Source organism: Salvia hispanica, chromosome 1, assembly GCF_029641045.1.
Source record: "Salvia hispanica isolate PSC_SH4W2 chromosome 1, Shi_PSC_v1, whole genome shotgun sequence".
Taxonomy (NCBI): domain Eukaryota; kingdom Viridiplantae; phylum Streptophyta; class Magnoliopsida; order Lamiales; family Lamiaceae; genus Salvia; species Salvia hispanica.
Genome location: NC_142692.1, coordinates 8,618,755 through 8,644,763, shown reverse-complemented (window position 1 = coordinate 8,644,763; position 26,009 = coordinate 8,618,755). Strand labels below are relative to the sequence as shown.

The 26,009-nt window shown below is 36.0% G+C and overlaps 3 protein-coding genes across 3 annotated transcripts; 2 read left to right on the top strand and 1 right to left on the bottom strand.

The window, feature by feature from the left end:
• Nucleotides 1-744: 744 nt before the first annotated feature.
• LOC125219112 (nitrate reductase [NADH]-like) lies at nt 745-4,902 on the top strand. The gene is made up of 4 exons (XM_048120989.2): nt 745-1,861; nt 2,120-2,260; nt 2,901-3,133; nt 3,440-4,902. The coding sequence occupies exons 1-4, from the start codon at nt 841-843 to the stop codon at nt 4,769-4,771; spliced, it is 2,727 nt and encodes a 908-aa protein (XP_047976946.1). The 5' UTR covers nt 745-840; the 3' UTR covers nt 4,772-4,902.
• A 9,602-nt stretch (nt 4,903-14,504) lies between these two features.
• On the top strand, nt 14,505-18,003 carry LOC125223246 (mitogen-activated protein kinase homolog MMK1-like). Its single transcript, XM_048126301.2, has 6 exons — nt 14,505-14,814; nt 14,880-15,009; nt 16,049-16,186; nt 16,617-16,949; nt 17,229-17,409; nt 17,562-18,003. Exons 1-6 carry the CDS (start codon nt 14,606-14,608, stop codon nt 17,738-17,740), a joined length of 1,170 nt encoding a protein of 389 aa, XP_047982258.1. The 5' UTR covers nt 14,505-14,605; the 3' UTR covers nt 17,741-18,003.
• Nucleotides 18,004-23,746: 5,743 nt separating this feature from the next.
• LOC125221332 (protein terminal ear1-like) lies at nt 23,747-25,163 on the bottom strand. Its single transcript, XM_089064044.1, has 4 exons — nt 24,790-25,163; nt 24,344-24,430; nt 24,092-24,257; nt 23,747-24,020 (listed from the first exon to the last, which is right to left on the bottom strand). The coding sequence occupies exons 1-4, from the start codon at nt 25,161-25,163 to the stop codon at nt 23,865-23,867; spliced, it is 783 nt and encodes a 260-aa protein (XP_088920170.1). The 3' UTR covers nt 23,747-23,864.
• Between the last annotated feature and the right edge of the window lie 846 nt (nt 25,164-26,009).

Here is a 26,009-nt window from a genome sequence, read left to right as displayed (position 1 = left end):
GAGAATACATTTGTAAATAAGTAACGGTAAAAGAATGATGAGTATTAATTTCATGATATTAAATTGAGGGTTAAAAAGAAAATTACATTTAATTAAAATAATTTATATTATTTGATAGTTATGAAACTATATCTTTTAACCTAAAATGGCAGTGTAGTTTAAAATTTGAGCAACGTTACATTGAAGAAATTGATGTCAGTTACTATTTGCAGCAATACTACTCGTATATTTCAATTCATGGAATAAATGTGGCAGCTTCATATAGTAGTTTAATAGATTAATTCCTAAGATATGAATGACAATATTAATATAATTATGACAGTTACAAATAAAGTGGAAGCTAATTTAGTAAAAAAAATTAATTATATTTATATCTATAACATAAGATTATTCAAAACATCCTAAAACTTGCCTTTTATATAGTTATAGATTCAAATTTACTTAATTTTCATATCGAGAGAAAAATCTCTGTTTGGAGGTTGAACACAAAATCATTCTGTTTATAAAAATGTCTTAAATGGATAAATTGAGTAAAAATAAAATTGTGTATACATATTATACAAACATATTTATGATCAATTTACAAAAATAGCATATAAAAATAGAATGATATCACTCTTGACATAAATTATAGCTGTAAAAATGGGCCCCATTGCCCCAATGCTTGGACATGAGTATTTTATTTGAAAATGAACAGGACCAACTCTTCTATATAAACCACTCAACCTATCCCCAAACTTTTCGAACAATTAACAAAAACATATTCCTCATCAAAACAATTTCCCAAGTTGTGGAGAGAAGAATCATCATCCCACCTTCCTCCCTCTCTCCCCAATCCACATGGCGGCCTCCGTCGAGAACCGGCAATTCCCGCTCCTCGAACCGGGCCTACCCGGCGTCGGCCGCCCCTTCAAACCCGCCCTCAACCGCCCCGGTTCACCGGTTCGCGCCTACAACTTCCCTCCCTCAAACAAGCCCCTCCCCAGCGGCAATGCTACTAGCCTCGATTACTCATCCAGCAGCGACGACGACGACGACGAAGCCGACTCCAACTACTCCCTCCTCATCAAGAAGGGCAACGCCGAGCTCGAGCCCTCCGTCCTCGACTCCAGAGACGAGTTCACCGCCGACAACTGGATCGAGCGCAACCCCTCCATGGTCCGCCTCACCGGGAAACACCCCTTCAACGCCGAGGCGCCGCTCCCCCGCCTCATGCACCACGGCTTCATCACCCCCGTCCCGCTCCACTACGTCCGCAACCACGGCGCCGTGCCTAAGGCCTCGTGGGACGACTGGACCGTCGAGATAACCGGTCTGGTTAAAAAGCCGGTCCGGCTCACCATGCGCCAGCTGGAGACCGAGTTCCCAACCCGGGAATTCCCGGTCAGCCTCGTCTGCGCCGGGAACCGCCGCAAGGAGCAGAACATGGTCAACCAGACCATCGGCTTCAACTGGGGCGCGGCCGGCGTCTCCACCTCCGTGTGGCGGGGCGTGCCCCTCCACGACGTGCTGAAGCGCTGCGGGATCATGAGCCGCAAAAAGGGCGCGCTCAACGTGTGCTTCGAAGGGGCCGAGGATCTCCCTGGCGGCGGGGGTTCCAAATACGGAACCTCCTTGACCAAGGAGATGGCCATGGATCCGGCGAGAGACATCATACTCGCGTACATGCAGAATGGCGAGCGTCTCTCGCCGGATCACGGATTCCCCGTGAGGATGATTATCCCCGGATTCATCGGGGGTAGAATGGTCAAGTGGTTGAAGAGGATTATAGTCACTCCCCAAGAATCAGATAATTATTATCATTTCAAAGATAATAGGGTTCTTCCGTCACACGTGGATGCCGAACTCGCGAATGCTGAAGGTATCGGTTATGTTTCAATCTCCTATTTTATTTTATTTTATAGAAAAAATGGAAAGATACTCCCTGTTAGGTGGGGAATTGAAATAAATTAAAGGAATATTCTTTGATCATGAGAGTTTCGTGAATTTGATTAGATATTTCGCTTTAATTGTATTCTAGAGCCACTTGTGTGGCTAATAGTTGAAAATGAGCCAAATTTTGTAGTAATTTGTTATATGGAGTAATAAATAATGTTTTTTTTGTGTGTGTGTATTGCAGCTTGGTGGTACAAACCGGAGCACATAATAAATGAGTTGAATATCAACTCGGTCATCACAACGCCGTGCCACGAAGAAATCCTGCCGATCAATGCGTGGACGACTCAGAGACCTTACACCTTGAGAGGATATTCTTATTCCGGTGAGTAATTTAAAGTTATTCTTATAGGCGTGAGATGTACATCGATACACATGCAACTATGTAGATCTAGGCACATTTAACTATGATGTATAGTGAATTTTATTTTATTAAAATTGTAAGAGTATAAATTGTCATATGGTTTGAAAAGAGACAACTTTTTACAAGTACGAAGGGTCAATCTCTCTTAAATTCAAGCCCCACTGCCCCAAAATTCCACCGTTTAGTTATTAGAAAAGAAAAAAGAAAAAAATATGACATCTGCATATCCAGACAACCTAGCTATGCATATAATAATAAATTTAGTTATTAGATTTTTTGTGGTTTTCAGGCAATTTTCTAGTCGGTCACTAATTAGGGGACATGGTTTCCACTCTTTGATGAATTAAAAAGTCGATTAAATTAGCTGTGTGAATAAATTATGTAGTTCCGGTATCTTAGGGTGCGGGTTGAATTTAAATATTGAATATTCAATGCCTTAAATAAGAAGACCTTTGAAGATTCCAATTAATTATTAGTGGTGGCTCTTGCTTTGATACATCTTTATGTCTACTTGATCATCTCTAGTTGTCATTTTCAATACTGGTTCATTGACAATATATTTATACGAATGGGAAATTAAATTTTGCTTTGAACGAAATAGGAGGTGGAAAGAAAGTGACACGAGTGGAAGTGACAATGGATGGTGGCGAAACATGGCAAGTTTGCTCTTTGGACCATCCCGAAAAGCCTAACAAATATGGCAAGTATTGGTGCTGGTGCTTCTGGTCGTTGGAGGTCGAGGTGCTTGACCTTCTCGGTGCCAAGGAGATCGCCGTTAGGGCTTGGGACGAGACACACAACACACAGCCAGAGAAGCTCATCTGGAACCTCATGGTATGTCAAATTGGTATTTTTTTTGTGTATTTGAATATTTTATGTGTACATCTAGAATATATACCATATGTAATTAAATTAAAAAAAATATAGTATATGTGTTTACTACTACTAGTACTTCTATTTATTTTAATCCGATCATATCACGTGAGTGACACGTGATCCATTTACTCCAGTGACTTTAATCATTTTCTATTTATACTAGTAGTAATATAAATTTTTAATTATTATTCTAGTCTAGGTAATTAATCCAATAATGTTATCTAAATATATTATCTTACCTTATTTTTATTTTCCTATCTCTAGGGCATGATGAACAACTGTTGGTTCCGTGTAAAGACCAATGTATGCAAACCACATAGAGGAGAAATCGGTATCGTCTTCGAGCACCCAACTCAGCCCGGCAACCAATCGGGTGGATGGATGGCGAAGGAGCGCCACCTAGAAAAAACCTCAAACGAGGTCCCGACCCTAAAAAAGTCGGTCTCGTCACCATTCATGAACACGGCCGCCAAGATGTTTTCGGCCTCCGAGGTCCGGAAGCACAACTCGGGCGACTCAGCGTGGATCATCGTCCACGGCCACGTGTACGACTGCACCCGCTTCCTCAAGGACCACCCCGGCGGCACCGACAGCATCCTCATCAACGCCGGCACCGACTGCACGGAGGAGTTCGACGCCATCCACTCCGACAAGGCGAAGAAGCTCCTGGAGGACTACCGCATCGGCGAGCTCATCACCACCGGGTACGCCTCGGCCGACTCCTCCCCCAACAACTCCGTCCACGGCCCCTCCGGCAGCCTCCACCTCGCCCCGATCAAGGAGGTCGTCGCCCCCGGGCGCCCCGCCGCCCTGATCCCCCGCGAGAAAATCCCTTGCAAACTCGTCGAAAAGACCGCCCTCTCCCACGACGTCCGGAAATTCAAATTCGCCCTCCCCGGCACCGATCAAGTCCTCGGCCTCCCCGTGGGGAAACACGTGTTCGTGTGCGCCACGGTGGACGACAAATTGTGTATGCGAGCGTACACGCCGTCCAGTGACGTGGACGTGGTGGGGTACTTGGAGCTAGTGGTCAAGGTCTACTTCAAAGGGGTGCACCCAAAATTCCCAAATGGAGGACAGATGTCGCAACATCTGGACTCGCTGGAGATCGGTTCGTTTATCGACATAAAAGGCCCGTTGGGCCACATTGAGTACACCGGAAAGGGGAATTTCGTCGTGCACGGCAAGCAACGCTTCGCCAAAAAATTAGCGATGATCGCCGGCGGCACGGGAATCACGCCGATCTACCAAGTGATGCAGGCGATTCTCAAGGATCCGGAAGATGAGACGGAGATGTACGTGGTGTACGCGAATCGGACGGAGGATGACATATTGCTGAGGGAGGAGCTGGATTCGTGGGCGGACAAGTATCCGGAGCGGGTCAAAGTGTGGTATGTGGTGCAGGAGAGTGTGAGGGAGGATTGGAAGTACAGCTTAGGGTTTGTGACGGAGGGGATTTTGAGAGAGCATATTCCGCCGGCGAAGGACATGGCGCTGGCGCTGGCGTGCGGGCCGCCGCCGATGCTGCAATTCGCGGTGAATCCCAATTTGGAGAAGATGGGCTATGATTTGAAGGAGGATTTATTGATATTTTAGAGTATTTCAAATAGGGATTTCTAATTTTATTTTATTTTTTTTACAAAAATGTGGGTTGTATATATTTGTATGATGTGTATCACTGTGAAATTTGTTGGATGGTATGTCCTGGACTAGTGGACTTCACATTATTTGTTTTTTTCCCTATTGGGGAATTTTTTTTGGGGGGGGGGGGCGTGGCGTCTTTACTTCTTTTCCATTAAGTGGTCTTTTACTAATAAGAATTGTAATAATGTAAGTGCAATGTACATGTTCAAGTCATCAAATAGAGAGTTTCGTTTCGAAATTTAATTTAGGTGTTCTTTTCTCAATGTTTAAGATGTATTGATAGAATCAATTCAAAACATTCCACCATTTATTTTAGTGAATGAGTTATTTAAGTTTTAGCTTGTTTCATAATATAATTATTTAAATATTCAAAATATTCCATGATCTATATCAAATGAAAAAAAAGTGAGTTGAAAAGTTTGTACTCCAATAAAATGTGAATAACAATGCATTAGTTGAATGCTAGATCTATTACTAAAAATAAAATAAAAAATGAAGGAACCAATTAATTAACAAGGGATGAGCAAAAAAGGAAAACTATGACATATAATATGGGACGAAGAAAATACATAATTTGTCGCACCAACTCTGAAGTCAGTTACTCAACAATCAGATACTATTCCGCAATGCAAATATGACTATGAGAGTACGACAAACTAATCAATTTGAATTTTGACGTTACATGAATGTCTATATGTCGATTTAAAAATTTGTTGGAAATATTAGAATATGGAGAATAGTTACTTCACTTGGTTACTGAAATGCTTTACATTCTAATCCGTTTTCCAAAGATAATTGGGGCTTAAGTTACAATTATATTAATTCATATTATAATTGATGAAATCAACTATATTCAAAGGTTGAATTTCGATTAAGGACCGAGTATACATATGCTGAATTAAATAATTAATCAATATGTATGTACTCCATATAGCTGTTCCTGGTTAATTAACGTCACGATGAAGATGAAAGTTCTACTAGTACTATTATTTTGAATGTGTAATGATACAAGGCACAAGGGTCAATCATTGCATAGATAGCATTCGAATTTAATATAATGGAAACTTACAAATATTTGTTGATGCAAAACTTTGCGTGAGATCAGAAGATACGTATCATATATATTGATAGAGGCGATGTTTAACTTTATTTATTTTTAAAAGAATTTTATTTCTAATAAAATTTGGTGTATATGTTTTGTCGTAGTATAACCGTATTGATATCAGGAGTATAATTATTAATAATAAGCACTGCGTAAGAAATAGTATTATTCATTTTTTAAAAATAGTAGTATAGTTTGAAATGATAATTGTTAAATCTTGAAACAGGGGAGCATTAGGGCATATGCTTGATTAAAGTCACAACATACTTCTAGCTTTGTGTTGTCACGTGGCACGTAATATGCAACATTGTAAACACAAATATGCAATATAAATCTGTGGAAGTTGTAGATGAATTTATGCAGTTCATTTTAGTTATAGGCCATTTTATATTTGTTCAGTTTTGAATTATAAACATAAATTGTCTACAATGCAAAATAACCTATGTATAAATGCAATGTATTTATATATATAATGCAAATTAATGTCTAAAATACAAAAATCAACAATAAAAAATGTAATCTGCTTATAACTAAAATGCAATATGCGGAAATGCATCTACAACTTCCACAAATGTATAAATTACATGTTTGTGTTTACAAGATTGCATGTTACGTGTCACGTGGCAGCACGAGATTAGAAGTACATTGTAACTTTAAAATTAGTTGTTTTTAAGCACATCCCTCTTAGAATATTCACAGTTAATATGCACATTAATTAGAAATTGCTCTCGCCCTCTTCACAAATTATTATTTTCACAATTAAATATATGACATACACTTATAGGGAAATAATATATGCTACACACTTTATGTGAACGTCACTTTCTATCGATGCATTTTTAGCATTGTTTGTTTTGTTTCATATATTTAGTTTGATTCTAATACATTTTAAAATATTATTAGTATTTTTTATTAATTTATTTGTTTTCTCAACAACTTTAAATAAACAGATAAAAAGCAAATCGAATTTTAATTTTTATGAATTTTATAAAATTAAAAATTCTATAACATTTATGAATGTACAAAAATCAAATTAAATACTGCTCCATCTAAAATAAAATAAATTACGTAAAAAGTGCATCGAATAAGAGCGGTGTTTATATTAATTGCTCACATAAGGTCCTTAGTATAATCATAAATACTAGTTCCACTTTATTATGATTTGGTTGATATTGACATATGAAATTGTATATGGTACTATATCACTATCAAGAAAAAGGTCTCCAGCTATGATCACAAAATATCTTCCCCACATGTTTAGGTAATATTTTTTTCATTTATTATTAAAATATTATTATTTAAACTTATTTCTAATCGTTTAAAAAGTGTATATCCGAACCATAGTATAATCAGTCCTAAGCAACAGTTAAACATATAACTATGTGTATTTACAAATTAGTCCCAATCAACAAATAAACTAAAATTATTCAAGTAAATGAAACTAATGTTATAGTGTGATTGGAAACTTGAAGTGACTCAAAAAGACGTGTATTGACATAGAAGAGAAAGATACCCTTAGTCGACAACTCGTGCTTAAGTTGGATTTACCATAGCAACTTATTGAAGTTTTGATAAGACGAATGAATTCCAGCTATTCACTTTTATATGATACTAGAATTATTGAAATGAATGTGTGAAGCATTATTATAATTAGCAAACTATAATTTTTATTAGAGATAAATATTATGGAGCCCATTCGTTAGCATCAACTATAGGAGAAGTTTACTAATTAGGTTTATATCCCCGAACTCATATATAGTTAGACAATAGTTAGTAAACAATCTCTAAACTTATTTTACATACATAATAGAAATATTGTAATTTAGTGTTACTTTTAAAAATTATAAAATCTAGGGGTATTCAATCCATAATTATTTTCGTATACATGTATAGCATAGTGAGTTGATAAAGAAAAGTTATATGAATTTCAAATTAGTCATTTGATCTAGTTGTTGTGTTTTTTTTTTTTTTTTTGTACTCCTGCTCACTATCCTAAGAAGGTTTATGTTTTTTAACAATTAAAAATGACATTTTTTTGTATAAATTGAATAATAAAAAGTTCAGCAAAGGAAATAGTGTGAATGTGTAATCCACTTGATTATGATGCCTAGTAGATTAAGAAAAAGTTCAGTCAAAAATCCTATTCTTACTTTTCATTATAATTTATACTAAAGCCAGATCTAGTAAAGTCATTAAATACTAGCAAATGTTGAGAATCCATTAACTGAGACTACCAACAATAGAAATAAAATTTCAGTTCAATTAAAAAGATGTTGTAAAGTGGGGCCCAAAGACCATATGGCCCCGCAGCCATTGGCTGCTGTGAATTCGGAAAGTCATCAAATTGTTTTCATATTTTCGTTTGAGCCAAAGTCCAAATTTAATAATTTTGTCACAATTTTAGATTAAATTTTTTTGCATTTTGGTGAATTCAAAGGGCATCAACCATTTCTCCGCAGCGCAACGACCCTGACCCCTATTTACAGGTATTTTTTTTTACATTTTGAGTGTCAGTTTTAATAGAGTACTTAATGATTTTGAATATTATGTGACCAACATGTGTTCCACCGGAATTTGGTGCTGACATTTTTATTTTATTTGCTTACTAAATTTTTTAATACGCTAAACGACAAAGCCTCTTTATGTCGAATTCAATTTCTTTTTCATAAAATATTTCAGGTGCCGTTTTATTATTGGCCATAATTAATAGTAGTAGCATTTTTTTTCCAATAAAAGTGATATATGTGCTATGGATTACTACACTTTTCTTTTCTTTGGGTGGAAAATAAATGATATCTGAATCTTATCATGAATCGAGCAAATAGAACTTAATTATAAAAGAGTTTTTGAATTCTCCATCTTACATATTCGTATTTAAAACACTTAATAAAGAGGTAATGACAATTAATTACATTAGTTTATAACATGACTTTTAACCACCTTGACACCTAAAATACGACCTTAGCAATTTATGTGGAATAACATGAACTTGGGCGAAATTAAAATTGATTTGGTTGCCGAATAAATACAAGTGAATAATTTTGTAGTATTTACAGAAGCCATGTTCGTAGAGTATAATTTTGCACAATTTCAATCTATATTGTAGAATACAAATTGTGAAGGTATTGTATTTATACCAACATTTAAAATGTTATCGTAAACCAAAATAAGACAAAATAAAGTTATATTATTACATGCAAATATTTAGTTGTTACCGTGGGATTAAATGAGGAATCGACAAAATCGTCCACATCAATTAAATAGTACTCCACTTTGTATTAATTTCATCATTTTTGTACATAGTGCGTAGTGTGACAAAATATGCACTTGCCTTTATATAAGCAAAACTCGTGATCATTGCAAATTGCAGGAGCTATTGAAAGTGGCTAGAATTTTTTCAATAAATAATTAAAAGTGAATCTAGTTGTTGATTTTTTTTCTTCAAGCTACAAATATCAAGAGATATTTATATTGACTTATAAAAATTTGGCCATCGTCAATTATAATTTAGTTGGACTTTATCAAGTTGGCAAATATGAGGTCTACTGTTTATTATTGCACGATTCATTAGTATTTAAAATCAATAAATAGGCTGATAGTTATTTCCTCAACGGTTGATAATGATATTGCAAAAAATCAACCTCATTAGCTACATACTAACTTAGCAATAATTATTTATAAATGCATTAGACTTGGTATAAAAAATATTGCAGAACCGTACGGTTCAATTTATATATACGTCACACCGGAATCAAAATTTGTAGTACTACTATTAATAAAAATTGGGTGTCAGTTGTCAATGTGTCGACTGAATTAAAAAAATATTCCACACCATTTAATATTAAGCTTCCTAAAACTTTGGGTTTCTAATTATTTTATTTTATGTTTGTTGGCTTTTATATTTTGTCTTCATTGGAAGCACAATGAAGCATGCATGTTGAATTGTTGATCGATCTGTGCTGTCACACTCCAACAGCTGTGGGAGATGGAAGTAAATTAATAATCTGTATAAACAGCAGTTACATTTCTAATTTAATTATTAAATTAATCAGAACTTATCTTTAAGCTTCATTGTATTTATGTTAATCGTCTAATTAAATCAAATGAGTAAACTATTTATTAAAAAATACACGAATTTAATAAATGATTATCATACTAAACCATTTTTATGTAAAAAACTGATCCAAAATGTTTTGGGTGTTAATTAAACTAATCGTCTAAATAAATCAAATGAGTAACCTAGTTATTAAAAAATACACTAATTTAGTAGTAAATGATTATCATACTAAACCTTTTTTATGTAATAGACTGATCAAAAATGTTTTTGGGTGTTAAATAAACTAAGTGACATTCTTATACCATTCGTATAAAATGTATTTTCGCCGCTTGTTTTTTGTGTTGCTTTTATGGTCTTTTATACTCCTACCTTAAGTTCGCTTGACTAATAGTGAACGTTTTATTGTATATTTATTGTTTGGATTTTTTTCACTCGAATTTTCTTCCTTCTAATTCATTTTGCTTGTATATTTTATGTTGTTAAATTATATATATGACATGATAAATAAACGGAATACTACAAAAAAACTCGATATATAGTGCCGTCACTAATCAACGAAATATCCTCACTTAATAGAGTTAGTGACAGATTAAGTATCGGCAGATCTGTCATTAAAAAGCTTGTCAGTAAAAAATTACATGCGTCACTAAATTTACTAATCCACCCAATGACGGAAAACATATGCAGCTGCCATGGTAAGTTCATATTAGTGACTAAATAATCTGTCACTAGGGAGTGACCGACGCTTTACAGTCATTTATCCGTCACTAGTTATTAAGTTGTCGGCCGCCGTCTCTAATTAACGTTTTTTTGGTAGTGAAGGGAAGGGAATGTAATCATGTATCATATGTTTTCAGCGCATATGATATAGGAGTATAAATTATGGCTTAATTACACACAGCACATGTGTAACTAAATGTAAACTTCAAACAATAATTATGGTTGGGGTCCATTAATTGTTTCAAAATTGGTAGATCAAACGAAACCATTTTTTAGGCCCATATTTCGTAGTTTGTGTGGTTATATTTATGTATGTATTTGGAAAATGCCCCAAGGCAAAAAGTGCAAAATTTGAAAAACTTTTGCATTCCTGGCTAAATACGTAATAAAAAAGTGTAATCTTTTGAATTTAAGTTTAAAATAGAATCATAAAAGAAGATTGGTAGAAAAATGAGGCCTCAGATCTTTTCAGTTGGAACCCAGTCCAATTCAAAGCCCGTGTATTCATTGGGACCTAGCCCGTCGACAAGGTAAAGGTTTGTAATTACGTTTTAGTTTGAATTTAGTTCTCGGCCCAATCAAATTTGGTTTCATATCCAATTTGCAAATTAAATTTGAGTAGTAATGTTTACAAATGTTTGAGACTTTGAGTAGTTTGAATTTATAAATTAAATTTGGTTTGTAATTAAGGTTTAGTTTGAATTTAGTTCTCGGCCCAATCAAATTTGGTTTAAAATCCACTTTGCAAAATTCGCGCATTCGAGCATTTAAGGTGTCCGAGACTTCGCCAAGAGGAGGAAGACATTTAAAATACTTGGTAAAGAGGAATATAGATTATTATGTACGTATAATATAATCAATAATAAACTGTAAAATAATTGATGTTATTCTTCATGATTGATGTCATATTCTTTATTTTTCAATGACTTGTCTCTTGTAATAATTTAATACACATAAAAGATAGGGTGATTTAATCATAAAAAGTGGATAAAAAATGAGAGTGGGAATGAATCACCTCCTTAGAACCATAGATCTTCAAGGCTATTAGAAATGGGCCACTCACCCCTTAAAAGGCCTCATAAGGGGGAAGGTTATCCACACTTATATACATTAGATTGGATCATCACCAAGTCGATGTGGGACAGAATTGAGAGAATTTGAGAGAATTTAACACGCCCCCTCACGTGTGGGCCGGAAAGGACATCGGTCTTCCATCACGTGGGTAGGCAATGCTAGAGATAAGAGAGAACCATCATCGATGTGGGCCGGAAAGGACATCGGTCTTCCACTCGTGAGGTAGATAAGAGATAAAGAGAAAACCATCATCGACTTGGGCCCGCTCTGATACCATATTAGAAATGGGCCACTCACCCCTTAAAAGGCCTCATAAAGGGGAGGGTTATCTACACTTATATAGATTAGATTGGATCATCACCAAATCGATGTGGGACAGAATTAAGAGAATTTGAGAGAATTTAACAAAGGCAAACAAGTAAAGCAAATTTAGACAACTTTCACTAAGGCAACAACTCGCGTGGGCTCTACAAATCCAACGTCAAGAAGTAAAAAATGCATACATTGACTTGAATTAATGAAACGTTAAAACAAGCAACCATTCAACAATGGAATTAGATAAACTCTCGTCCAGAGCCTTTGTCCTAACGGCAAAGAGCTTAGACATTATTGTATGGGGTACTAAAAAAAGTGTTCGATAAACTCTCAAATAAGTAAGGTTTAAAATTATATTGAATATTTTTAAAGTCTCATAGACAATTATTTGTAGTTAGGGTTTGAATCCCAAGAAATGGGTCCAAATTAGTGAAAAACGGCCGAAATAGTGCTCGCCCTCGACCCGGGCGAACTTTTGACCTCGAATCGCCAAAATCGTGCAAAACTCACAACCAGGCGTTCTCCAGCTCACATTCTCAGGAGTTGCTCGCTCTTCAGCACACGGCTTTCATAAATTAGCCATAACCCTCTCCACCGAACTTTGATTGAAGCGTGCAAAGTACTCACATAAAGCTCTTTCGACATCAGTGGCCTTGAAAGAGAATTTGGGATAAGCTGATTATTGTTTTACTCATGATCTAGCTACAACTTAGCTTAGCTCTCTTTTGGGTCTCAATCAACTATATACCTCAAATTCGTTCGTTGTATTATATGATGTTGAACACTCGAGTTCACATCAATAGCTATAGGATATGCTTTAGGGTTCTTATTACAAATATACCATATTTAAGGTCATGGATCTGTAGAGAAATAATCCATGAAAAGCCGCAAACCAGCTTGTTCACGGTCTCGGTGGATATACATCTGAGTATGCGGTACCCGGTCGTGTTGCTCGTTCCACGCTTGGATAGCAGCTTGATAGCGTTCCACCTCGTTGTTGATTTCTTCTTGGATTGCGGGCATCGCCGTCTCTAACATTCGAGCCATTTGAGCTTCGATTGCTCGTTGGCCTTCACGCCGAGGATTCATTTTTCGAATTTTATGGTGAGTGAGAGGGAATGAAGTTGAAGTGATTTGAAAATGGATGGAAGAAAAATCGGAGGGGACTTGCGGCCCGGCCCGAACGCAAATAACGCCGGGACGGGCCGCAACCGATGCGGCCCAGGCACGCATATCGCCGGCCTGGACGTGACGGAGGGAGAGGCCCCGGGACGCAACTGCGTCCTCGCGACCGGCCTGGGCCGAGCCGCATCGTCGTCCAACGCTAAACACGGGCCGGGACTCGCGAGTTGCGGCCCGGCCCAGTAGCGTTATTCATGCTCTAATTAAATTAATTTCTTATATTCACTGTGCTTTAAAAAATCAATCACAGATACTTTATAATGCGATGGCAATTATTGTTTCTGACATAATTCCAAGGTAGTACTTTCGTATAATTTGCTTATATACTACTACTATATAAACAATGCACCCGCATAAATTCTTACTTGATGTTGGCCTAGTACTCCCATTTCTTAATTTATTACGCATTGCCATAACATTAATTTCCGCACAGCAAGAAGAGCCAAAACATTTATACTACTTTTTTTTAGTGAAACATTTACTAGTAGTACTAATTTTCTTATTTTGCAGAAACTATAACGTTGTACCCAATCAAATAAGTACAGTTTATTTGAAATACTGCTACAACATAATGTCTAAAACAACAAACCCAAAGATTCACTCAGTTATTTACTGTCCAAACAATGTTTCATCTGTTGACAACTTAAAATCTTGTCGGAATTAGGTATTTTTCCTTTAATAATGATAATTAGTTTATTATTTGTAACAATATAAATATTGAACTCACAACCTTAAATTCTCTTTTATAATTAAGATATTGGATAAAACACATCGAACTCTTTTGATTTTCATAATCACCGTGACTAAAGCTATGTTTATTCTCATATCTTACTCGATCACCATTTCTTCTTAGAACTTGACATATAGCAATTATCTCGACCCGTAGTCAAAGTATTAAGTTATGATTATCCATCTCACATCACTCAACTAATTTAATAAAAATAACCTATCTTATGCATATTGTATATTTGTATTTTAGTAAGTATTATTTTATTTAACATGCCAAACGCTTTCATTGTTATATGGATTATTTTTTAAAAAAAACTCGTCTCCTATATAACTACATATTTGTATTTTAGTAAGTATTATTTTATTTAACATGCCAAACGCTTTCATTGTTATATGGATTATTTTTTTAAAAAAACTCGTCTCCTATATAACTATATTTTAAATTTAAAACATGAGAAAATCAAAGTTGGAGTTGGACCTAATATATTAGTAGTATGAGTGATTATCACAGGATATATACAGACTAGAGAGAGAGGGAAGTGCAGAGCTCGTCTTTCTGAATTTTCTCATTTCCCCCCTTTAATTAATTTTCTACTAAGACAGAGAGATGGACGGCGGAGCTCCGGCGGAGGCAGACGCCGTGATGTCGGAAGCAGAGACGCAGGTTCCGCAAGCGCCGATGGATCACATACCATCGACGTTGAGCCACGGCGGCCGATTCATCCAATACAATATATTCGGCAACATCTTCGAGGTCACAGCCAAATACAAACCCCCAATCATGCCTATCGGGAAAGGGGCATACGGCATCGTTTGGTAACTCACTCTCCACCACTGCTGTTTTCTACTCTTTCAACCATCTAATTTAATTGCCTTTTTAGCTCTGCTTTGAATGCGGAGACCAACGAGCATGTGGCGTTGAAGAAGATTGCCAATGCATTCGACAACAGAATTGACGCCAAGAGGACTTTGCGTGAGATCAAACTTCTTCGCCACATGGATCATGAAAACGTTAGCTTTTACTCTCTAAATGAGTGTTGAATTTAGGGTTTGAGTTTGAAACCACTTAGATTGTGTGAAATTGATGAAATTATACAGCTCGACCAAGAATGTATTGTTGTTCTAAGAAGGAGACTTGTTTCGGCATTATATGATTCTTTTCATCCCATTTCGTATAAATATGTGTAATCATAAAATTTTGTCTTTTTTTTGTGTGTTTTGAAATTCATTAGTCTGATGTTCCTTGGGCAGTCGGTTTGTTGGATTAATAGATAGCTCTAGTTGAAGTTTTTTCAGTTTTTTTGAAATTATTGAGAGTTTGTGGTGCTTTTATCTGCCAAATAGAAAGAATCATGTAAAAAACAATATGTCTGTGTGTAAGCGAAGTAATGAATTCACACGTTGGTATACTCGTTTATGATGTAATATAAATTTGATTTATTATGAGATTCTGTATAACTCAATGAGTTAGTTAGAGATAAAAAGTTATCAAGATCGCTTTTTTCTAGAGCAGCTCCATCTTAGGAGATAGTCTTTTTTATTCAAAGATGCATAAAATTTTAGTAGTTTCGTGCCATGCCACGATGGAGCTCAATAAGTTGCCAAAATGTGAAATACGGTAGGTGGCCTTTGGTTTCTTTGATACTCCCATCTTTTTTGGTTATAGAAAGATAAATACAGTGTGAATACCTGGTCAGTTTTGATTGAGTGAGGAGCCTGAAACTGGTTAATTTGAGTTTAACTGGTCTAATTATCATATGGGATTATTTAGGAATATGTGATTGTTAAGTTTCGATGAAAGCTTTGGTACTCACATAGAGCGGCAATTGGATTGAATTATAGTGCTGAGCCTGCAACACGCTCCTGGCTTGACTAATTTGGCACGATCAACTTTACAATTTTTTTTGTTAATGTAGAGATTTGGTACTGACTAGAGTTAATCGTTCATATAATCATATCATCTGACATGGAGAAGAGATCTAGAGGATTTTAGGAATGCCGGAATAAGTTGATGTGCACTCTAATTCAATGCAAATCTCTTCTGCTGCAGGTGGTTGCTATCAGAGATATAATTCCACCACCTCAAAGAGAAGCATTTAATGATGTTTATATTGCATATGAACTTATGGATACTGATCTCCATCAAATCATCCGTTCCAATCAAGCTTTATCCGAGGAACATTGTCAGGTTATATTTCACATTTAGTTCAATTTATTCTGCTTATATTATCACTTGTTGCTTATTTAGTCATAATTTTTGCACCTAGTGACCTACATGAAAATGTCTTTCTAGTTCATCTTGAAATTACAGCACTTTGTGTTGCATAAATATAAAACCAGAAAAAGTTAGTAGCTTTTACTTCTTCTCATCTTTACTCATTGAATATATTTTTACAGTTAGTATTTTATTCATGGAGTGTTGATAATCATATATTTTGGCTTTGTTGACATGTTATTGCTTTGTTGGAAGTTGTTTTATACCATCCACTGTTTTCTTTCTCGTTCTCTCTTTCACTGTCAAAAGTTATATCCATTTAACGTTAAACTTCCACGGAGACATTTTGAGAGTTTTGTAAAAAAAAAAAAATCTGTAAACTAACTATTTCGTGGTTGTACAGTATTTCTTGTATCAGATCCTTCGTGGATTGAAGTATATACATTCAGCAAATGTTCTCCATAGGGATTTAAAGCCTAGCAATCTTCTTCTGAATGCAAATTGTGACTTAAAAATTTGTGATTTTGGTCTGGCACGGGTCACTTCTGAAAGTGACTTCATGACGGAGTATGTGGTTACAAGGTGGTATCGCGCACCAGAGCTGTTGTTAAATTCATCAGACTACACTACAGCTATTGATGTATGGTCCGTCGGGTGCATTTTCATGGAATTGATGGATCGGAAACCATTGTTTCCCGGTAGAGATCATGTACACCAGTTGCGTCTTTTGATGGAGGTATCTACTAGCTACTTTATTTTTTATGTCAATATGTCTATTTTCTATCACGATGACTTATTTATGAACCATCACGGAAATTGTTATACTCCATTGACAAAGGCTCTAACCCATGGGTAGTCTTAATTACGAGGCTGTTCCAGTTCTCTCTGTAGCCATTCGATTGCATATAGTTAGTTTTTTAACGTAAGCTTTTTTTGGTGATCAATAAGCATGCTCCATTGATGTTTACATGTGCTACTATGGCAAATGTCAGCATGGGTTTTGTTTTTCTTGTAGCTGATCGGCACGCCATCTGAAGCTGAGTTGGGATTGCTGAATGAAAATGCAAAAAGATACATCAGGCAGCTCCCCCCATATTCCCGGCAATCATTTACGGACAAATTTCCTCATGTGCACCCCCTTGCCATTGATCTCATTGAGAAGATGCTAACTTTTGATCCTAGACAAAGGCTTACAGGTATGGCACTTCTGCCTTCCCTATCACCATTAGCACCAGAACTGTTCTTATCTTGAGAAATTAATGTTATACAGATTTCCATTTTGATATCGAACTTGTTACAGACGTCTGTACCAAAATGTAGACTTATATTTTGATTTTTTTACCATCAGTTGAAGGTGCATTGGAGCATCCGTACCTCAACTCGCTCCATGACATCAGCGACGAGCCTGTTTGTGTGACTCCCTTCAACTTCGACTTCGAGCAACATGCATTGACGGAGGAGCAGATGAAGGAGCTCATCTACCGGGAGGCGCTTGCTTACAATCCCGAATATCATCTGCCCTTGTGAAAAAATAAATCGTATGACAGCAAAATTGTGCTGTGGAGTTGTTGAGTATTGTGGTGCCGGTGTTGTAGTATGTGATATTGAATCAGTTTCTTGTATATAAATTCTTGAATTTAGGCATGCATATTTATCTACACCAATGCTGTTACGAGTAGTGGCTGCCGGCGGTGGTGAGGATCAAAACGACATGTGTTAGTAGTGGTTGCCTTGTATTTTCTATGAACCTAACATTTTCCGACTATTTGAATATTGTGGTTTATTTTTTATTGTTTCTTGTATGTGATTCGTAATGTTACTCTTTCAATTTAGTTTATCATTCTTGTATTTTCTGTTTGAGTCAATTAATAGTAGTGTGTGAAATATTTAAATTAAAAAATATCAAAAGAAATGAGAAAACAATGTAACAATTTTCATAATTTATGTCCGAAGAAATGAAATCTAATTTAAGCCTTTCATCTTTAAATCCTAGCGTGTCTCCTAGTATATTTTTGATATATGATATGTACTCCGTATGAAACTATTTACATCCAAATTAAATACTACTACTAATTAAATCATCTTTTTTACTCCACCCGTCTACGAATAGGAGTTCCATTTTTCATTTTAGTCCATCCACGAATATGAGTCCCGATCATAATTACTTTAAATAGCAAAAAGGTCTCATATTCCACTAACGCAATCCACTCACATATTATTTAAAACTAATAAGTGAGATTTATATTCCACTAATTTTCTCCCACACACTTTACTTAACATCTTAATACCCGTATCAGAAAAAAATGAAACTTCTATTCCTGAACGGCGGAAGAAGGAAGTAATACAGAAGGGTAATTGATATTGATCATATACTCCATTTTGTAGTAATACTATTGTCATGGAGTGGCTACTTAACTCTAAACGCTAGATCCTAAATTCTAGACTCTAAGCTGCTGAATATTTGCTGGACCATCATTAATTATTAACTTTACACTATTTCAGTTTTCAATTGATGTATGTCAAATCATATTTAATTTTTAACTTCCTATAAAGAATAAAATAATTACAAAATAAGAATAAATAACTTAAGAGCATCCGCAATGGTCGGCTAGCGACCGGCTAGTCGATTCGTCGCGCTGGCCGATCGGCTAGCCGAACCATTGCAGTCGGCCAGCGCAAAATCGGCGAGCGGATCGGCGTGGGCTCGCCGATCGCTCGTCGCTGGCCGAAACGCTAGCCGATCGGCTAGCCGCCATTGTGGAGGCCCGATCGGCCAGCGCCGATTTTCGATTTTTTTTTTTTTTTTTTTAAATCATATATAAACGCGATTTTCGTTTCATTTTCATTTGCACCACTTGTTTTAACGAGTTTTCTCTCTCTCTAACTTTCTGTTCAAGAGCATCATCGAGCGATGGATCACGCAGGTGGTAGCGGTAGCAGTAGTGGTGGGGATCCTGAGGAGTACGAACGGAGGATGAACGAGGCTATGGAGGCCTACATGAACCGCGGGATGGAGCGGTACATGCGTATGGTGGAACAGCAGGCGATACCTCGCCCTCCACGAGTTGTCCACCACCGAGCAGTGATTGACCGGGATCACGTAGCTGCACATCAGCGGCTGTACGAGGACTACTTTGCAGAGTACCCGCGGTTTCCCGCCAACATGTTCCGGCGGCGTTTCAGAATGCGCAGGGAGTTGTTTATGCGCATCGTTAGGGCATTGGAGCGTCAATATATGTGTTTCCGCTTCAGGCACGATGCGGCTAGCAGACCCGACCACACCCCTATCCAAAAGTGCACGGCGGCAATCAGGCAGTTGGCCTACGGAGGCGCGGCAGACATGTGGGATGAGTACCTCCACATCGGTGAGTCGTCAGCCCTGAAATGTCTGAAGGAGTTCTGTGGGGGCGTGATCAGCATTTTCGGTGAGCAGTACCTTCGAAGCCCTACTCCCGAAGATTGTCAGAATTTGATGCAGATGCACGGGGAGAAGCATGGGTTCCCCGGGATGTTAGGCAGCATAGACTGTATGCATTGGGAGTGGAAGAACTGTCCGACTGCCTGGAAGGGGGCCTACACGACCGGCTACAAGTCAAAGAACCCCACAATAATCCTCGAGGCCGTAGCTGATTACCGGCTGTGGATCTGGCATGCGTATTTTGGGGTAGACGGGTCGAACAACGACCTCAACGTCCTGAACTCGTCTCCCCTCTTCAACGAAAAGTGCCAGGGCGTCGGTCCAGCCGTCTCATTCGTGGCCAACGGCAACCGGCATGATATGGGCTACTACTTGGCGGATGGGATATACCCTCGGTGGCCGGTCTTTGTGAAGACGATCCGACAAACAAGTGATGAAAAGAAGGCCTACTTTGCGCAACGACAGGAGTCGGCACGTAAGGACGTGGAGCGCGCATTTGGTGTGCTCCAGTCTCGATGGGCGGCAATCAAGGGCCCAACGCGTTTGTGGGATGTCGGATGCGTTTCCGAGATAATGTACGCCTGCATTATCCTGCACAACATGATCGTTGAAGACGAAGGCGTACAACTGACTAGTTGGGTCGGTGACGATGAAGCCGGTCCAAGCCACGGAACGGCCACCCCTAGTGTACGACAGGGGGTACCCCTCGATGAAGCCGGCCGACTCAAGGAATTTGCCAGCATGCGCCAAGTGGATGCTCATATTCAACTCCAAAAGGATATAATTGAAGAGTTGTGGGCACGGAGGACTGCACGACGATAGTTTTTTTTCTTTATTATGCATGTACTTTTTTTTTTATCTATGTAACTTTTTTAAATGCAATTAATGAATTTTCCCGTACACGTGTCTAAATTTAATTCCGTATTTTAATCGTAATTTTAATTCCGTAAATGTAGTATATTTTGAATTGTTTTTATTGCGGCTGGCCTATGACTGGCCTAAATCTGACGTGACAGGTGGTTTTTTTAGTGTTGCTGACATGACAGATGAGAGAATGGCTGGCCTATGGCTGGCCTAAGCACCATTGCGGATACTCTAATGTACTCCTATTAGACAATAAAATTATTTCTGCCTTTTAGATCGTGTTAATAGTTAATCATCTATTTATATACTTATTTAATTATTTTTCTCTTTTCTATATTCTCAATATTTATTAAACCAAATGATAATTACTTCCAGTGGTTTATTAATACCATTCAGCCATCTCATCATATATTTTTTATATTATTTAAAAAATATATTATTATTTGTTTTAGGGTACTAATATTTTACTACTGTAAAATTATAAAAAAATACAAAAAATAACAAATTAAAGAGTTAAAGAGATAAGTGATACTCCTAAATAAAGAAAAATTGATCATGTATAGAGATTTTTTATAGCAAATTTGATATGAAGAGGGAAAAATTATGAATTTTATAGTATTTTTTATTTTTTTAAATATGGAATACTAAAGATAATTAATGCAAATTGATAACTTTGGCGAATATATGGAAGAAAGAGAAATCAAGTGGTCTCATTTCCCATTTTCATAGAACAAAGTCTACGAGACATCATTATCTATTTTTAATTTTGTTTTATTAATGACATAGAGGAGATAGAGACCGTCATCTCCGGTTAACATTAATATGGCCTTACAGAGAGATAATGTAGGCATACATTTGCAATTTAAGGGTACAGGAATACTACTTGTACTACTCAAATATTAAGTGTGTATTTTTAAAAATGTATATACTTCTTGTAAATTTGCTTTGTTTTTTTTATCTCATATTGTATCTCTCTAGAAATGAGTAGTAAACCATTTTTTTCCCCTCATCTTAACTGAATAAAATTGGATTGTCAATGCAATAAACAGAGATTGGATGTACTACTATTAGTATTTTGTAATTTTATGTCATCATATCATATCTACACAATCCTGAACCTAAATCTTAAACACTATTTATAGTCCTTAGCCATTATTGCTTTACATTAATTATTATGACATGTGTCAAATCACAATTAATTTTTATATTTTCAATAATAATAAAAAAGAATAATCTGAAGTCAAAATAAATACTACTAATTTAACATTTTTGGACATTATAATTAAATTGATTTTTTTTTATAAAAAAATAAAAACAAAGTATCCGTTCACTCTTTCTTTATTCGATCACAATCACCTACTTAATCTTTTTTCATTTTTCTAATTTATTTCATTTTCTTTTTACTTTTCAAAGCAGTTTCTTAATTTCTATGTTCAAAAATTTTGGCCGAACTTAGTTGGAAATGAGCAAATAATTTTTATCTCCTGTTAACATATAGAGATAAGTTTGATAGTCGACTATGGTTTACTTAGACCTAGACTAAATCGAAAACGTGAACTGCAATAATTAATTGATTCTAGCTGTCGAATTTCTTAGATCAACGCTTGAATACGAAAATTACGGTTGGAGTTTATACGTGAAGTAGTCGTATGAATTGATTAATTGCATTCAACTTAGTTCCTACTATCAATACGTTAGTAATTGATCGAGTAGATGAAAAACTTGAGTAATCATTATATTTTACTAAGATATTGTTTAATATAGTAAAAAAAAAAATTTACATAGTTGAATTATATCATTGGAAAGAGAAGTCATGTTCATTTATTTTCCTTTCTTTTTTAGTATATGACATTTTTATTTTTGTTATTGCTATGATTTTTTCAATTAAATACTAAAATATTCTATAAAAATTAAATGGATTCATAATTAGCACACTTACAATTTCTATTTTTTAATTTCTATTTTTTATTTTATTATAAACACTAAAATGATAATATTAAACACAAAAAGATACTCCCCCCGTCTCACTTTAGGAGTCCCGGTTTACCATTTTGGGGTGTCCCACTTTAGGAGTCTCGGTTGAAATATTCCATAAATGTTATTGGGCCTCACATTCCACTAACCTTTTTCTACTCACATTTTATTATAAAACTAATATAAAAAAATAAGACCCACATTCCACTATTTTTTTTCCACCAACGTTCCTTTACATTTCTTAAAATTTGGTAAATGTTATCACACACCACCCACTGCACAACACACGTGTACAACATGTAAATCACAAAACTATATAAAAATAGAGCTTTGCACGTAGCGTGCTCAGGCATCTAAGTGCTGCACCCTCACGCGCAACCCACTTATCCTGTGCATGAATTAGGATTATGTTTTGCCCTTTATTTTATACTAGTATACAGTATTAAATCATAAAAATACAAATATTTAATTAAATAGATAAAATTTAATTCAATAGTAATAATATTATAATTTTAATTATGTAATTATTTAGTTTAATGAAAAATATATTTTGATCAAATTTTATACTGTATGATTTTAATTATAAAATATAATTGCAACTCCTAAGAGTGAGTAAGAATGAAAAAATTGTGTTTAGGCGTATAATGTCGGTGTGTGATCAAATACTAACTAAGTTATAGTAGTAATTAATACTTAATGCTATCAATTTTGTATGTTAAAAATATCAACAGAAAGACATAAATTTATCAATATTCTTATGCTGATAAACTTATGTCTTTGTATTGATATTTAAATTTACATGTTGTATTGATATAATTATGTCTTTGTGTTGATAATTTTAATACATTAAATTGAAAGTTATTAGTTATTACTGTAAATTAGTTAGCACGTTAGGGCAACCCTGTAATGTGTTTTGTGTAGTTAATAAAAGTGACTGCTAGTCTGATACATATACCATAGCACTGAAGCACTCCAAGTTGTAGATGAATATGCTCTGAATTACTTTAATTCTGGTTTTAGACGAATTCAATGTGCTTTGAATTTATTTCAATTCTGTTTTTAGACACTTGCCCTAAAATTCAATAGAATGATACTACTATTTATATGCTTGAATTACTTTAATTCTGTTTTTAGACACTATCCCACAAGACCTCCTTCAAATACTATAAAATTAAAATATTAATTTAAACTTATTTTGTTCTATGCACAGCAATTTGGAGGCAAATAAAGGATGAATAGTGAGAATATTTAACAATAGGATTGATAATGAAAGAGGTTACATAGCTAAAACATAAAATAATGTAACATATGTTTCCAAATCACCCAAGCTTCTACTCATACCAAACCGCTAGGGAGACATTGAAAACACTGCCATTCTATAATAAAACCAACATTTTAATAAGATCCGCGGCAGATTCTGCCCACATTCACCGGCGCCGCCGGGTTCCGCTCCGATCCATCGCGCGGCGGCTCCAGAACCACCGGCAAAAACTCCTCATCATTGCACACGAAGGTCGACTTCTCGAACCTTCTAATCAGCGCTTCTTTCCCCTATTAATAATTCAATTAAATCAAAACAAAATTAAAAAAAAAAGAGAAAAGAAAAAGAAAAACAAATTCACCTGAAGCCTAGCCCACTTGATCTCACAAACTTTGCGGCTACACACAGTTTCACCATCTTCGGTGTAATATTCCCGCCATTTGAAGCCGGAGAGAAGCTTCTTCATTTTCACCGTGGCCTCCGCATTTGTGAAATTAACGAAAGCGTAGCCCAAGTTTCCCAGCTTCCTGTTTTCAATTACACAGATATATACTATAAATAATTAAAAACAATAGTACCATAGTTAAAAAATGAGTTGGAATCTTTTTTTTACCTGAAATCAAAGGGGAGGTAGAGGAAATCATATGCCACAGAATGAGTTTTACAGTGGCCATCAAGAAATTTAAGCATGAATTCTCTTCTACACATAATTAACAAAGGAACACTCATTAATTCAAGAAATACGCAAAAATGTTTGACGTGTATACTTATGGAAATGTATTTATTAGGATTAAATACATAATCATGAGGCTGCATTAATGAATAATGATCAAAGCATTTAATTGCAGATTCGAATGTTTCCCTTTTAAGCACATACATGAAGCTAGATCAGACTATCACTAACAAGCAATTTTGCAGAAAAATTAATTCTTACACTATTTTATTTCTGAGACAAAAACATCCATTCCCATTTCATGTCCCAAACTTAAATACTAGTATGAATTTATGTTTTAAAATCTGGAAAAAATTGGTTGATTTTTTGTAAAGGAATGTAGGTACCTGAGCTGATTGGGTATGTTCTTGATCATGAGAGTCGTTTTAGAAGACGCATCGGCAGCTGGGGAAGCCTTTAAAGTGGGCAGTGGTGGCGCGTTCTTTGGCCTCCAATTTAGCTTCGGAGGCGGAGGCGGAGGCGGTGGCTTAGCTTTAGCCTTAAGGAGGCGCGGTGGGAGACGATTCTTTAGTGTCTTTTTGGGTGTGTGGTGGTGGTGATGGGAAATGGGGTGGTTTTGTAGGTAGATGGGGGAAGGGAAGGTCACATAATATTGCGGCGGAGGGTATGTGAAGAGGGCGTGGGGTAGGGGAGGAAGCGGTGGAGGGAGCGGAGGGCTCGGCCGCCACTCAATGGCGTGGGGATTCAGCTTTACACACATGTTGGGGGAGACTGGAGAGAGGTGTTAGATGTCTTAATGCTACACCCATTTATATAGTTGTACCATTTTGGTAGATATTGTTTGCTTTCTACAATACTATTTTTGTTTTTAACTTATCAAAAAATCAGCTTCATTTAAACCCACGGTCCATTTCTATCATGTCATTTTACATTTTTTATTTCAGCTACCCAGACCATACACCATTTCTAGTTACAACTCATTTCACCATTCTCTATCATTTTTCATAGTATAACATAAAACAAATTGAATAACAAAATCTTTGAAAAAATATCATAGCTTGAAAACACTGCAATCAAAATTACATTGCCGTAGCTATTTTCACTTTCGAGTTTGGATTTCATGTTGTTGCATCGGTGGGATCCCAACCAATTAGAAAACTATACTCCCTCCATCTCAAAATAACCGAAACACTTCTTTTGGGCACGAGATTTAAAGAATTGATATTTAAAAAGTTAAATTGGATAGAGTAACATACCAGAGATAAAGAAAAATAGAGGAAGAAAAATAGAGGAATGAAGAGCGAAGCACATTGTTGCATTCATTTTGTGCTTTCGGGGTAATGGATGTTATTGGAAGACCATAAATATTAATATTTAGAGTGAACTACAAAAATAGTCCTTGGACTATGCGTCTATCTCGCCAATGAACTCTGGACTTTAAAAATATCCCCAGACAATCCTGGACTAAACATTTATCTCGAAAATTGTCCTTTTTCACTGTTTTGTGACGAAAATACCCTTTTAGGGGGTTTTGGAGGGTTTGGGCAATTTGGTCCTTTTACATTTTAAATATGATATTATTTCAGTTATGTACTAAATCTGATAT